This window comes from Panicum virgatum, chromosome 4K, assembly GCF_016808335.1.
Source record: "Panicum virgatum strain AP13 chromosome 4K, P.virgatum_v5, whole genome shotgun sequence".
Taxonomy (NCBI): Eukaryota; Viridiplantae; Streptophyta; class Magnoliopsida; order Poales; family Poaceae; genus Panicum; species Panicum virgatum.
In genome coordinates, this window is record NC_053139.1 from 42,875,844 (window position 1) to 42,891,041 (window position 15,198).

Genomic DNA, 15,198 nt, shown 5'->3' on the forward strand with positions numbered 1-15,198 from the left:
TTTTTCTTAATATTTTAAATCCGAAAATAGCTATTTTTTAATCGTATTTAATATGGACTCTTGAGTTATATTGAACCATTAGATTTTCATAAAATCCAACGGTGCAAATCTTTCTCTTTTTTAGATTAACGTGGGAATTTCTAGACCCTCTCGGCGAACGTGGTGGCTTCTTTTAACACTCCTTTAATAATATAATAGATTAATTAAGTTCATTATATTCGTCTCGCGAATTAGCACTCGGCTGTCAAAAAAAAATTATAAATATATTTTATTTGATATTCTAAAACAGTAAGATGACTGAGACTTAGAAAAAATCCCTGGAAACGCCACACCACATGAGAGGATCAACACTAGCGTTGCCAGCGCGTGAAAGAAACTAGTAACACGGATCGGCGAGACACAATGAACAGGGTCTTCTGCTGCCCATAACAAAAAGGTAATGACTTAATGGCAACCGGCCGTATTTTTGCTATTCGGAACGGCCGGCTCCACCTAGGAATCATCTGTACGGTTTCGGCCTCCCCACTCCCACTTTCGCATCCTATTACTTTGCGCTGCTCCATTTCCGTTCCCCATTTTTCCCCCTTCCGCTCCTCTCTCTTCCTGATCCAGAGCAGTGCCGCGGGGAAGCGGCTTGGCTCCACGTCTCCACCCCGACGACGACCCATCGTGAGCGATTGAGGCGGATTGAGGCTTGCGGCAGCGGATCGAGACGACAGGAAGAGCTCCATATGGAGGATCTCGTCCCAGGTAGCATGCGAGCGATTGAAAGCGCGGTGCTCCCTGTTTTGGCGAGCGCGGTGGAGCCCCTGCGGCAGCGAATGCGGAGGAGCGTGTCCTCATCTCCGGATCTTCCTCAACAAGCCAAAACGGAGGCAAGGAGGGCTCGAGGTCGAGGGGGTCGGAGGCGGATTTTGCCGTCGGCGCTTCTCGTTCCAAGCACAACCTACGCCGCTGCCTCGTAGCCTTCATCTCCTTCGTGTGCCGCTGCTCCTCTCGCTCCCGGGAGCCCAGATCTGGTGGCGAAGATAAGTTGTGTCACACCATTGCGTCGCTTCAGGTCAGCCACCCCAAACCCTAGCTCTGCTAGTTCACACACAAGGTATGGATGTGAGTTTCTAGATCGTCTTCTCCTTCCCCTTCGGGTTCCTAGGCACACGCATGCGTGCGGGTCATTGAATTCGCATCGGGTCATTGAATTTGCGTCCGTGGCTAGCTCTATTTTTTGACGCATTCTATTCAATTATGGGTTTCTGGTGTAGATGCCTAGATTGTGTGTCTAATTCTCATGGTTAGGTGCTTGGTTGGTCCTATACACTAGTCACCTAGGTTTTGATTCCGTTCGATTTGTAGCTATTGGGGGGGGGGGGGGGGGGGGCTAGTAGCATTGTTTCTGTATTCTGCTCGTGTTGTTTCTCTAAATGTTGTATTAGTTTGAATTTTGATCTACTTGCTTAATGTTGATTTTCCATGCTATTAAGGCACTAATTTTGTGAACACATTGAAATTTGTTGATTGTTTTATTTAGATGATTCTGCCAAACATTGTGTCATGAGCAACATCTGCATATAAATTAGGTTATCTTTCCCATTTTCAGTCACAAGGATTATTTTGATCCTATTATCTCCTGATATCCTTAGTACTGGAGCCACGTGCCCCCTCCTCCGTCGCCCCTGATGAGTTGCCGATGGGTTGAGGCCACCAAAATATTTACATGCAGTATCCTTTTGTTCAACTTATTATGCAGAGACTGTTCATCGAATAGCCCATATTTATATGCATGGCAATAGGCATTCTTTAGCACTGATTAACTCACCTGGTTTATTAGAAACTTTAGACCAATGTGTCTTAGTTAATTTATCTGGGTGGTAATTTTCACTTTAGTTTTTTTAGAGATTTGATACAATGCATCTCGGACAGAAGTGGCAGCATGGATGTGCTCCATCATCCAATGTGGTATGTGCTGCAAACAATGATATTTCATTTTGTATGTTCAAAACAGGATGTTACTTTATTTTCACTAGCAATTATAATTATTCCTTATAGCATTTTTGTAGCTTTCGATAAGCAATAATTTACATTTCCTAGTTTAGCAAATGAGATTCTAGTGTTTTGTGCTATTCTTAGTCAATAGCAGAACTTGATATAATAAAGTGTGATCTCCATCATTATATGATTCTTATCTACAACAAGCACACATATTTAACATTTGTGCTAGATCCTATATTTTTTATGATATAAGCATATCTGGTTCTTTACTTTGGCAATAATATAGGTAGAGAGTAGGCAATAATATTATTCTAGATAGGCAATAGTATGAGTTACAATTGGTATTTTTTCTGCAGAAGGTTACATTGGCTCCCCCACCATCACTAACCTTTTCATTTGCTAGCACCAATTACTATGCCAAGAGCACAGAAGCACAACAAGTCATGATGCGATATCATCCAATGTAGTATGTTTTTTCTCCACTTTTTTACTACAATACTATTATGTGGTTCTTAGTTAGGCAATAATTCTTTTTAGGTGAGCCAAATTCATGCATCTCATTAAGTCATTAGACAATCTCATTAAGTCAGCTAGATTGTTACCAACAGTAGCTAAATTATTTGCGAACAGAATCTACATCATTGAAAACTGTAGCTAGCTCTTGATTTGGAATGTGCTCAATATCATGTACTTCTCCCTTTCCAACTACTGTCTGAGTGCAATAGGGTGGATTTGCATCTAACTTATTTAGGAAATCATAATCAAGTTCTGGTGGCAGCTTGTTTAAATCCATTTTTTATGTTCTGTATTCGCTGCACAACCATGCAACAAGTCACAAATCTAATTAGACAGCAGTCAAATCTAATTAGACAGCAGTAACATGAGAGAATTTTTTCATGTATCAAAAGCAACTAAATGTGAATCATCAGGCAATAATGTACTATTCAACAGGCAGATCAGTTGTTTTTCAAACATTTTACTGCATTTACTTCAGATTTTTACCCCCTTCCAATCCACCTTAGTGTTTTTGTATGTTTCAGCATTTGCTGGTTGTGAATTTGAGGCCCTGGAAAGGACATACTCTTTTGCTGCTAGCTTGAAGGTGAGTCAAGCAGACCTCCCAACCCTTTTTTCAGTCCAGTATATGATATGGTATACCTAGTGGCTCTTGCTAGTGGTGGGTAGCTTTTATCTGGGGAATAGCACTTTGCATATCAAATGGTAGCTTCTACAGAATTTTAGCTTTTGACAGTGTGTTAGTCCTTTTATAGCACAAGCAAAAGGCAGCTTACTGATGAAGAAAACATTTCAGATAGTGTTTTTTCTATTTTTTACAGAATACTGTATATTCATGTGTGGGTGGGTGGTGGTGCAAGACTAATATTAGCCTAATAAGTTTCTTTTTTCGTTCGCGGGCTGTGGGGCGTGCTAGTGCTTTAACAGAGATGTTATAGTTGCTTTATTAATTGGTAGGATATTTTTTGTGTATGTAGAACCACATACTTGTTTTTTTATTAATTTTGTTTTTGCTGCTAGCGGGAAGGGCTGCCTCCTCCTGTTAAGAAATTGCAGAAAGGTTTGTCAAGCAGATCACATTCCTTTTTCATTTCAGTATAAAGAACAGTATACCTAGTTGCTAGATTTCTTGTAGCTTGACTAGGCATCATATAATTGTGTTTTAGTCCTGCATTGGGGTAGTTGATCTAGTTGATCAGTGTAGTCTACATCATATCATTGAGATCCTAACTGTAAGATCAGGAGGTGGTCCTGATAGTTGTATCAGGAGCATATCTTGTGGTCGAGGATGTTTCATTTTATGATATGAAGAAGCCACGTGATATGTTCATTTCTGCATTTCTGAATGGAAGATAGTTTTTATCTTTGCAGTCCTGAAACTGGTTGCATGTATATTCATTATTAGCATTTTAATAAATTTCAATAGGCATTTTAATACTATCCGACTAGCATTTAAAATATTCACATGAAGCAATTTAGAAATGTTTCGGCTTTCTATCGATTAGTACATAAGCATTGTATGCAACTTATGCTAAATCAACTAGCATTTTGGTAGAACTTATAATCATTTATATAGAACTAACAATCTCTATTGCCAGGGTGCCTTGCTGATGTTTACTCCTAATACTAACTGCACTCTATTCTTTTCATGTTTCCAATTCTCTTTTTGGTCACACAAAACAGTGTTTAGGATCTGAAACCGATAATTTTTATGCATGCAAGTTTTCCATAGTGAATCATCACTATAACATGCTCTTAGGCTGTAAGGCTTGTACTATTGTATTTTTCGTTATATCCCTTATTGAGTTTTCAACATTCTATCCATAGCAAAACACAGTTTTTTCCCTCACAGCTTGGTGTTCGCGGTGGCTTGAGAGTTCGTAAGATCGTCATCGGTAAGAAATTTAGTTGCAGCTCAATCCCAATTTGATTCATGCACAGCTTGGTAGTAGTTGTAGTAGCTCCAATATTCTGTTTGATCAGCACTACACTTGAGGCAATCACAGCATGTATGCTGGTAGTTTTGCAATTTTAATAATGTCTAGAATTTAGATAGGCAAAAATGCCTTTGTATATATTCTGATTTGCTTACCGGTTTTCAAACCTTTGCTTATGAGATCCCAAAAATTACTTTTTTATTGTACTTGTTGAAGCATCCAGAAGCAAGGAAATTAGGAGGATTGGTGGTACAAGTGTAGTTCTTGGTGAGAATATTAGCTTTGAAGGGTGGTGCTAGCTTTTTATTTCTAAACTGCAAGCTTTTTTACCAAAACAGGAAAGATGGCTCTACGTGTTTTGTCTTTTTCTAAAAATAGAAAGGCCGTACGGCCGGCCTAAATTACGGCCGGCCTAAATTACGGCCGAGTCCTAACAAAAATTGCTTACTGCTCAAAAAAATAATATGATTATCGTTTAAAAAATCATTAGAACTGCAACAGAACTGTATGGCGGCGTCGCGAGGAAGACTGAAAGTCTGAAACCTCAAACCTGTGCAATGAGCCTGAGCGACTACGGAGATCGAGGACGTAAACCAGCGCATCCGCCGAATGACCTGTACGCGCGTTGCTGCGGGCCCGTCTCTTGATGCAAATTTGGCTAGATGCCCCTCCGCGCTCTTCTGGGCTCGAGATAGAAGAAAAGAAGGCACCAAAACAGTATGGGCTTGGAGGCCCAAAAGTGGGCGGCAGGGCCACATAATATGGGCCCAGCAAAGCACCACGCCAAATTCACGGAAGCCCATAGCTGTTACTCTTCTGCGGCCTGCCGGCAGCGCTGTGCCGGTGGGCGGTGGCCCGCCCGGTGCTTTGTTTGCAGAAGCAACGACCCGATATCTGACTGTCTGAACTTTTCGCGAGAGCTTTCAGTTCAACTCCATCTCGCGAAAAAAGAAAAACAGAATGCGGTGAGCCGAGGCTCTGAAAGACAGAATACGATTCCGAGCACAGCTATGGCTTCCAATGAGTTCAAACTTCAAAGCCAAATACGTAACTGACAAAGCTGCTGATACAAGTCCAAAAGGGTAGCCAGCTGTTTGACCTGATGCGACAGTAAAAAAAACCTAACATAGCAGTAGGAGAGCATCTCCGCGTCAGTGCGTCGCAGTTTGAGACGCTGATCAGGACGCGCTGATGAATCACTTCTACACCTCTTGACGACAAGAACATGTAGCGTCTTGTTTGGTTTGTACTGTGCTAATAAATAGTGATATTTTGATAATTAATTACGGTATCAAACAAAGTCAGTTTACAAAACTAATTTCAGAACCCCCGCGCTAGTGATCCTGAAGAATCTAATGAGATTTTTGACCGCGTGATTAGTGAATAGTACTGTAGCATCACTGTAGCTAATTATCGATTGATTACCGTCATTAGATTCGTCGCGGAAAGTTACACCCATCCCTAAATTTTTTTTTGCAAATTGACTTCATTTACTACTTCATGCATAAAAGATTCTCTCATAGAATGGAATAGAATAGTGTGAAGCAAACACGTCCTAGATATTCTACTCGCGTAAGTACAACAACGACCCAGATTACCACCGGCTAGTGCTGACACTTTTGTGCTTTGTGAAGCTAACCTCAGTGACTAGTGAGAGCATTGGGCATCACATGCATGAGTGGTATGAGGGCCACTGACCCTCCAATTGCAAGGAACTCAAAGGCAGTAAAGCACACTGGCTACACCACATGCGTAGCCTGCAATAGATCAAGATAGCAAAATGACAGACCGATTTAGTAGTAGAGTATGTTGTATCTGCTGATTTGACAGACTCACCAGCGTACCATTGATGTGCTTTCCTGACCAATTTACTGATGATGCAGCCTTCTTTCCCTTTGAGCAATACTTTCTCGAGTACTCTACTTTCTCCCTCGTGGCCGTAGGATGGTGGTGTTTGATTCTCTAATCTCGTAGGCGTCTACGAGTTTTTTTTTTTGTGTGCCCATTTAAGCTTTTGGCTCCTTGGTACATCTCACATGCGCCTTGTCCGCATCCATGTGGTGCGGCAGTGAGCAAACTGCTGCTCGCCTTTCTTTGCAACCTCCTCTTGCTTTTTCACAGAGACTTGCTGAAGCTGAACTTCTTCAGCCATGGTCGATAAGAGCTTTCTTTTCAGAAGCCTTACCGGTTACAACCAACGACAAGTGATCTGATCTCATCCACAATTCCACCCGAAGTCCCGTCCACGACGCTCGTAGCTACAGGGCTGGGACTTGGGCCGTGCCGTGCCGGCCCGGGCCTCTCGTGCCTCGTGCCGTGTCGGATTTAGATTTTTAGTCACGATCGGCACATCGTGCCGTGCCGTGCTGGCACGACAAGTCTATTATCAAGTCCAAGCACGGCCTATGGCACGCCGGCACGCCTTCGTGCCGTGCCGGCCCAAGCACGGCCCTCCGGATACTTACAATTGGATTGATATGCATCGATATATAAATATTATTATTGCAATTAGAAAGCACAAACTATCCATGGTATGAAAATTACATGATTTTCTTGAATGAATAATATTTTCTTTCATGATTATTGTTAATTAGAAAGGAAGATTAACTGTCATAATAGAACAAGGGGCTACGTAATGGCCGATGGGCTGTTTTCGTGCCGTGCCGGCCCAAGCACGGCCCAAAATGCGGGTCGTGCCATATAGCCCGTCGTGCTGAAATTCTAGGCACGGCACGGCCCACGTGTTCGTGTCGTGCCGGCACGGCACAAAATATTTCGTGCCGTACCGTGCTTTGGGTTGTGCCAAATGATCGTGCCGCGGCCCGCCCAAAAATGGCACGGCCGGTCCCAGCTGCTGTGCTAATTTTCGGAAATAGAATATTATTTTGGAGAAGTAGTACAAAATTTTAAATTAAAGAGGGTTGAAGATGTCCCTAAGGGTCACCCATTGACACCCCTAGGTTAGTCATGTGCATCCTAGAAAAAACTTAAAAAGAACAGGAACCCTCGTCCACGGTCATTACAAAAATACGCACGGAAAATCTTATGTACAATAATGCAATGTCTAGTACAATTTCTAAAACACCCGTGAATACACTCGAATTATGCGAGGTCGGATTTATCAGCTGAGAGCGTGCTCCTCTTGCTTGATCCTCCATGTTTTTTGGCGGTTGCCTGAAAGAAACACAACCAGCAGAAGATCGACAAGCTAAAGTGATGCAAAGCATCTCTCCCTATGCTGTGTTTCCGACCGTTGTAGGCTCTCCTAACGTTTTCATTCTATGTGGGGTCACCAAATCGAATACTAGTAGTATTTTTTTTTGTGTGTGGGAGGAGAGGAAGATAACTTTTTTCGAGAGGAACAAATAGGCTAAAATGAAAAGAATATTGTCGAACCTCAGCACAAAAGGCACATGGACTTGTGCCCGGCTACGACACAAGCGACGAGGGACGCCATCAGCTGACACAGTAGCTAGCTCTGTAGCTCATTTGGGCCGTGTTTAGTTCCCCTCAACTCCTCCAAACTTTCCATCACATCGAAATCACATCGAAACATTAAATATAGCAAATGACTCATGCATGGAGTACTAAATGTAAGTAAATAAAAAACTAATTGCATAGTTTTGATGTACGTTGCGAGACGAATCTTTTGAGCCTAGTTAGCCTATGATAGGATAATATTTACTACATATAAACAAAAAATGCTACAATGCTTTTCGCAAACACTTTTCGCATCCTTTTCACAACTAAACACAGTCTGTTTTGTAAAACTGTAAGGCAACTGTTGACTTGACATTTGAGAGTCTGGAGGAGAGGACTTGGTGGTAACTTGCGCGTCACCACGCCGCCGCTTTCACTGCGGCGGCGTTGGGCGCTGCGGTGGACGGCGGCACAGGATCGATGTACTTGCGCTCCGCGGCCATGGGTTGCGCCGCCGCGCCCGGCACGTCGTGACCGGGTCGCAGCAATCCCTGCTGCCATTTCGGACGCAGCGGCCCGCGGACACACGGGCGCGCCGGCGCGTCCACCTCGGCTCGCTCCGAGGCGGGCGGCGGGCGTGCACCGCCCCTGGCGGAGCGGCTGCCGAGGTTACCTCCCCCTCCCCGCCCTCGGTACTCCGAAAACCTCGTTGCCGGCCGGCTGTGCTCGTCGGGAGGCTCGCCGCGTCTCACGCCGCCCGATCCGCCAGCTGCCAGGTGACACACAACTAAACCAACAAAAAAAAAAGGCATGCTTGATTCCTGCTCTGCACACGATAATATTTTCTTTCTCATCAAGCAGAAGAGCAGGAGTAGCTCGCAAGCTTCCTTGATTCCTGGAGCTCATCCTGCCGGCGAGCTAGTGAGCTGCTCCCGGCCCTAATCATGAGTCCGTTCGTTCATCCCCCTTTGTAGGCAAAGGCCGTGTAGCTCGAACCATTTTCACCCCAAGCTTTATAGTGCATTATCCTGCCCAAAAAGAATAGAAAACGCCACACCCACTCCACTGCTCCCAACTCGCCGTACTGTATTTTTATCCACGGACCACATGGCAGAAACGGGAAACCGCGCTGCCCACCGCTCCCCGTTTCGCACCGCACCATCCCCAGTCCCCGACTCCACAAGTCCACAGAGCTCAGCTGCAGCTCAGCTCAGCTCCCTATAAATCACACGGCTGGCCACGGCCACGCCGCCACCACTCACTCCATTCCATTTCACCAAGACCACCGCTGCTTCCCCAGCCAGCAGCTCTCGGAGGCACAGAGATCCATTCGGCGGGAGCCAGGACCAGGAGAGATCGTGATGGCAGACGCCGCCGGCCGCGCCGCCGCTCCGGGCGGCCCGTCGTCGTCGGGGTGCCGCGGCGGGCGCGGGTGCGGGCTGGCGCTGGGGCGGCTGGTGCGGAAGCTGCGGCGGCAGAGCCGGATGCTGGTGTGCACGGCGGGGGCGCGCCACGCCCACGGCCACGCCGCGTCGTCGTCCGCGCGGTGCCACCAGTACGACCCGCTCAGCTACGCGCGCAACTTCGACCTGGGCACGGCGCTGGACGGCAGCGAGGGCTACTACTCCTTCGCCTCCCGGTTCGTGCTCGCCGCGGCCCCCGCGCGGCGGCCGCAGTAGGAACATGCCGGCGAGGCCAGGTCGAGGCGCCAGCCCGATGGACGCGGCCGGCTTGGTGGCTGGAGCCGCGAGTACTGCTAGCTCATTAGCCTGCCATTGGCGTTAGCTCGTAGCTAGAGTTCAGTTCGTTTAGGTGCAGTGGTTCTTGTACGGCATGTGTAGTAACGGGTGGATGTGTTTATACGAGATTGAGATGTGGTGGTGGCTGTAAAAGAGTTTCCCCGGCAGGCATCCTTGCCTCCTTTTCACTTTCGGTTTTTTTTTTTTGGGGGGGTGGGTCAGAGGAGGAATCAGCCAAGAGGAGGGGAGGGGAGTCAGAGGAGGAATCAGCCAAGAGGAAATGTTCTGAAGATCACAGTGAAACTGAACGAGATGCCTTAATGGTTCATCTAAAACTTTTTTTTCCTCAGCCTAGTTTCTTGAGATCTTATTCCCAATTGTCTTCCAGAACAAATTTGGGCTTATTCTTTAAAAAAAAATTGGGCTTCTCTGCGCGAGAAACTTCACGGAGAACAAGAACATTTTACCAGCGCGGCGTGGTCCATGGGCTGATCCTTGGCCCTTTTCCAGATCCTCTAGCCGGTCCTCTTTGGTTTTATAGCATAGGGTACCGTAGTGAACTTTAACCATTAATTAGAGTTATTAAATAAAGTTAGTTTACAAAACTACTTCCTCCGTCTTGAAATATATGTCATACTAAAATTTGAAATTTATTCTCAAATATATGTTATTTTAGGTTGAGAGTAAACACAAATATTTTAATTGTGTATCATTTTCGGGTCTTTCCCAATAGAAAAATGTGCATGCAACCATATAGGGGAGGTACATGTGGGGGAGGTGCAAAAGAAAAATACATAGTAGTTTAATTAGTACATTCTCAATGCTTAATAATTAGGGGTAGGAGAGTCTTTTCTACATAACCATAATTTGACCTAAAAACTCTAGAATGATATACATTTCAGGACGGAGGGAGTAATTCCACAACTCCTGCGCTACTTCGCGAGACGAATCTAACGAGGTATTTGACCGTATAATTAGAGGATTGTTACTGTAGTATTACTGTAGTCAATTATGAATTAATTAGGATTATTAAATTCGTCGCGCAAAGTTAGACCTATATATAACTATGTAAAAAAGTTTTGTAAATAAATTTTATTTAATATTCTATGCATGCAAGATTTGCTCGTAGGTATTGGTGTGCTAGGGACCCCTGGCACAGTACGGAGTGCTATAGTGCAGAACAAGATAATGTGCGGCAGCGGCATGACGGAAGCTGCGAGGCTGGCATTAGCAATAGCAAGGTTTGATTGCACCCAGTGAGAAGTGGTTGGCGCCAGTACAATTATTGGCCGCTGCAAGTCACGGACACCACCGCTGCGCGCCACTGATTATTCGCATCGAAGCAGACTGCTGCCGTCGTGGGTGCGCCACGAGCACGCGATGGTGGGCACCGCCGATCGGCGGCGGCCAGGGCCACGGCGAGGCGCAGCAGGCAATGAGTTAAAATTGGCCGTGGCGGGGGACCGAGCTACGCACGGTTGGCGCGCACTCCAGGTGCGGAGGCCGTGGGTCCTGCGTTCGAGCTCTGCTCGACGCTAGATTTTCCCAACGAATGTTGAGGGCATGTGTGGGGGTGTGTGTGCACGTGCGTGTGGTGTGAGTGTTTCAGTATGGCGTGTTTCGAGACTACTCCCGATACTCCTGGGTGATTTTAAAAAAGAAAAAAAAAATGGCTGTGGCCGCATTGATTCACTTCACCGGAGCGGCAGCTACAATGCTGGCCCCAAATTTTTTTTTCTTGCGGGTTTGATCAGGTGTGGCGTTTTTTTTGATTGGATCAGGTGTGGCGTTTTTTTTGATTGGATCAGGTGTGGCGTTTTCGAGTACGTAGTATAGTATTTGAGTTCCAACGTGTGGCATTTTATTTCTTTTCTTTTCTTTTCTTTTTTTGCGAGGAAAACGTGTGGCGTTTTCGGTTATGGTTTGGGCACACCACAAGTTTTGCAAATCGGCGCGCATATCATAATTCATACAAATGCAGAGTCGCAGCAAAGATTTCCTTGTACACATTTTACACCCCCACGCTACTGAAGTATCACAGTGCGCATAATTAGGCTACTTTACCAGACAAAAAAATGGACCCGGGAAATAAGAATTAACGAACAGAAGGGTGAATTTGTGGGAGAAATTCTTCTATTTTCCTTCATCCTTTTTTAACGGATGTTTGGATTTTTCATCAATTATTAGAAGTTCAGAGCTCCCAAGGCCCAAAACCTCTCATTTGTTCAATGGCCGGACCTAGTAACGTGGTCACTACTTATATGGGCTTTCTGGCTCCAATGGGACGTGTCCTTTTTTTTTTAACCAAGCAAGCAATAAATGGGCTATTGGCTGAATATGGAGGAGCCTAGTATTAGGGGCTAGTGGTGGTGCTCCTGCTCGTGCAGCCGGCGGCGGGGACTCCTATATATATTGTGGAAGGTGATTAACCAATTCATCTATAAAATCCATTAAAACCCAATTAATGATCTATTTTTTGAAAAATATTGAACCATGTTTCAAAAATATTGAACCAATATTCTGAAAATGTTGAACCAGCATTTTATAAATATTGAACCAATATTTGAAAAATGTTGAACCAATATATTGAAATGTTGAATCTCAAAAAAGTCACCTTCTTCGGGGCCGGCGGCAGCTCCGGCCAGTGCAGGGGACGCGGCGCGCGTGCAGGGTGGAACCACGGCGGCGACGGCACGCGCAGGGCGGAGCTACGGTGGCGACGGCGCGCCCGGTGGCGCAAGACGCGCGCAGCGTAGGTCGCAGGTGGCGGTGCAGGAGGCGCGCGGCGCGAAGCCCCCGCGAACACGGCGGGAGGCGACGGCGAAGGGAGCCCGCGGCACGGAGTCGGCGTGCGGCAGCAGCGCTGGGGTGCGGCGGCGGCGGCGCACAGGGAAGGAAGGAGAAGGAGAAGGAGGGTTAGGGTTGAGTGAAGGGGATAGATGAGTGAGATTGGTTACACAAATCTCAAATACTGAAAGATGGGTAAAAAAACTTCCAAAAAATATATAGAATTGGCGGCCGGCGGTGCGTCGTCGGATTTTCTCCCCGACCGTCGGCAACCTCTCGAGATGTGACAGCCCAGGTATTTAATTAGCTAAAACCAAAGTCTAGTTGAGGTCAAAGTGAGAAAATGAAATTTTACACATGAAATGACGAGTCAATTGAATCAAGGTTTTTAAAGATTTAAACTATTTTGTTTCAAATTTTAAATAAACATTCCTTGAAAATAATTTCTATAACATTGCTCAAATGAACTTTTGCCTAAAACTAAATTTATAGAGTTTTAAATGATGAACAACTTTCATGTTCGTGATTTTTCAAGTTGCCACGCAAAAACTTGAGAAAAATTTAAATGGTGAAAAGGGCCATATTTCGAATTTGTAAGAGTTTAAAATTAACTTTTAATGTAGGCTTCAAATGAAAAAGTGCCTAAAACGAAAGTTGTAGTATTTGAAGTTTTGAACAACTTTCGTATTCAAAAGTTTTTCGTTTGACCTCGGGAGCAAGGAGAAAAACTGAATTTAGAAACTGAATTTTGGAACTTTGAGTTATTTACAAATCTGCCATCACCTCCATCTCCCTCTCTCCTCCCTCTCTGTTTCTTGCCGTGACAGCATTCCCTGGCCCCTTCCGCGCTCGCCACGTGCCCCCGTCGCCCCTCCGCGCGACACGCTGTCGAACGCCGTCGCCTCGCCGTCGTCGCTCTCGACGTTAGTGCCACACGCGTCGCCTTGTCTAGCATCTCGCCGCCGCTCAAGCCTTCCCTATCCGATCGAAAGCGAACTCCGATTTCGTTTCTCCCCCTCCTCGCTCCCTCCCTGCGCCCAGGGGCGCCGCCGCAAGCCATGGCCGCTGCCGCCCTAGCTCACCGCGGAGCGCCACCCTCCGGCCTTCATCTGCCCCAGCCGACCCCCGGGAATGGGATCCCCATCCCTTAGTGAAGCTCACCAGCCCGACCTTTGGCCCCTCCCCTCACCGCAGCTGCGCCGCCGGCCGCCATTAGCGCCGCCGCCCGTGGCCTTCATGGTGAACTCCTCCGTCCGCCCCTCCACTGCTCAAATAGACCTTCCTGCGAGCTTCCTTACCGTCCACCGAACCTTCCCAGCTCAATCCTGCCGCTCCACCCACGCTGGAGCGCCGCCACCGCCGAGCCACACCACCACCGCCGCCACTGTCACGCCGACGAGTTGCCTCCGACCACCCCAGGCCCCACCGAGGACACCTAGAGGTAGCTCTCGACGCCGACATCCTCCTCCACCCCGGGGCCCCCGCCGCCGGCGAGCTCCCTCGCCGGGAAACGGCGGCGCCGCCCTCCCTATCCCCTCCCCTGTTTTCAAATCCGGCCAAGGGCATATATGCGAGGCCCCAAATCTTTCTAGGGGGTTTTCTGCAAATTCTAGGGACCCATCTGCAATATTTAGATTTGTTTTCAAATTTTTACAGTGAGTTTGTAATTCAATTAAAAATCATAGAAAATAATAAAATAGCAAATGAAGACTTTTTGGAATATTTATCCAAATATCTACAATCTGGAACCATAATATGACATGTTTTAATTAGAAATTTTTGAACAAAAATAGATTTATGTTTAATAGTGAATAAAGACTAGTTTTTTTTATCTTTTTAATAACTAATGCTTGAAGCCATATCATGCTATGACATTTTTATGGTAGCATGTATATGTGATTCTAGTGTTACTATAAAAATTTCATGGTCATTTCTCATGTTTGGATTTAGTTTTAATTAAATCTTGATTTATGCCTAAGTTAAATGGTTTTATTCCTTCAAGTTGTCCTACTATGTTTCATGAGCTAAAACTTTTACAAATCCTCTATACCAGTGTCTAGTTACTGTGGAAAATTTTTAGTTATGCCTAACTAGACCAAATATTTTTTATTAAGGAGAATTGCATTAATTAGTAAAAAATAGTTATAATGTTTGGAAAAATATAATATTTTTACTAGAGATTTTCCTTATGAACCTAATCACTTTTCCAAATTATGAAGCCCAGAATATTAGTAGAATGGTCTGTATAAATTAACCTTGGTCTATGTCACTATAACTTGATTTACTTTTGATGCCTTGTGTAGTGCTTCTTTAAGTCTAAAAAATCTACAGTAGTTTCATCATGAGATCACCAACACTTCGTTAAGATTTCATTACCATTACTTACATGATTTAACATGTACAATTTATCCTAGTTTGACTAGTGTTTGTTGAAATACTTGTGTTACATGACTTGGTAGGATTTGGAAAAAAACCACCCCGTTCTTTTATGAACTAAATTGTGTTAAATTACTACTCTATAAATGACTGCCCAGGAAATATTAATTAAGAAGTTTCACATCCAAACTCACTATAGCTGGAATGTAACTTTATCGTAAAGAAAAAATAATAACACCTAAATCACTAAGCAACTCGGAACTTTGCATTCATACATATGCATTGTTGCATTTCATTTAGATACGATAGATGAACCACGTGAAGAATGTGACGTTGGAGCCAAACCAGAAGACGGTGGATAATGGACACATCTAGAAGATGGACGGATGGATCCCGATATGCACGACCGAAGGAAGATGCTCGCCGAGCGATTA

General features: G+C 45.2%; 1 protein-coding gene and 1 long non-coding RNA gene across 6 annotated transcripts; both read left to right on the forward strand.

The window, feature by feature from the left end:
- Positions 1-469: 469 nt before the first annotated feature.
- Positions 470-4,697, forward strand: LOC120704165. Of its 5 annotated transcripts, none has more exons than XR_005687477.1 (4): positions 470-1,956; positions 2,346-2,455; positions 3,030-3,091; positions 3,526-4,697. It is a non-coding gene; the product is annotated as an uncharacterized LOC120704165 (long non-coding RNA). The 5 variants fall into 5 exon arrangements; XR_005687476.1 differs by having other exon boundaries at positions 471-2,455; positions 3,526-3,565; positions 4,358-4,697; XR_005687478.1 differs by having other exon boundaries at positions 471-2,455; positions 3,012-3,091.
- A 4,311-nt stretch (positions 4,698-9,008) lies between these two features.
- On the forward strand, positions 9,009-9,772 carry LOC120704167. Its single transcript, XM_039988459.1, has one exon. The coding sequence runs from the start codon at positions 9,224-9,226 to the stop codon at positions 9,539-9,541; it is 318 nt and encodes a 105-aa protein (XP_039844393.1). The 5' UTR covers positions 9,009-9,223; the 3' UTR covers positions 9,542-9,772.
- Positions 9,773-15,198: the final 5,426 nt, after the last annotated feature.

What these genes read in the sequence shown, in the direction of transcription:
- LOC120704167 (XM_039988459.1), top strand. Translation starts at nt 9,224, where the DNA reads ATGGCAGACGCCGCCGGCCGCGCCGCCGCTCCGGGCGGCCCGTCGTCG.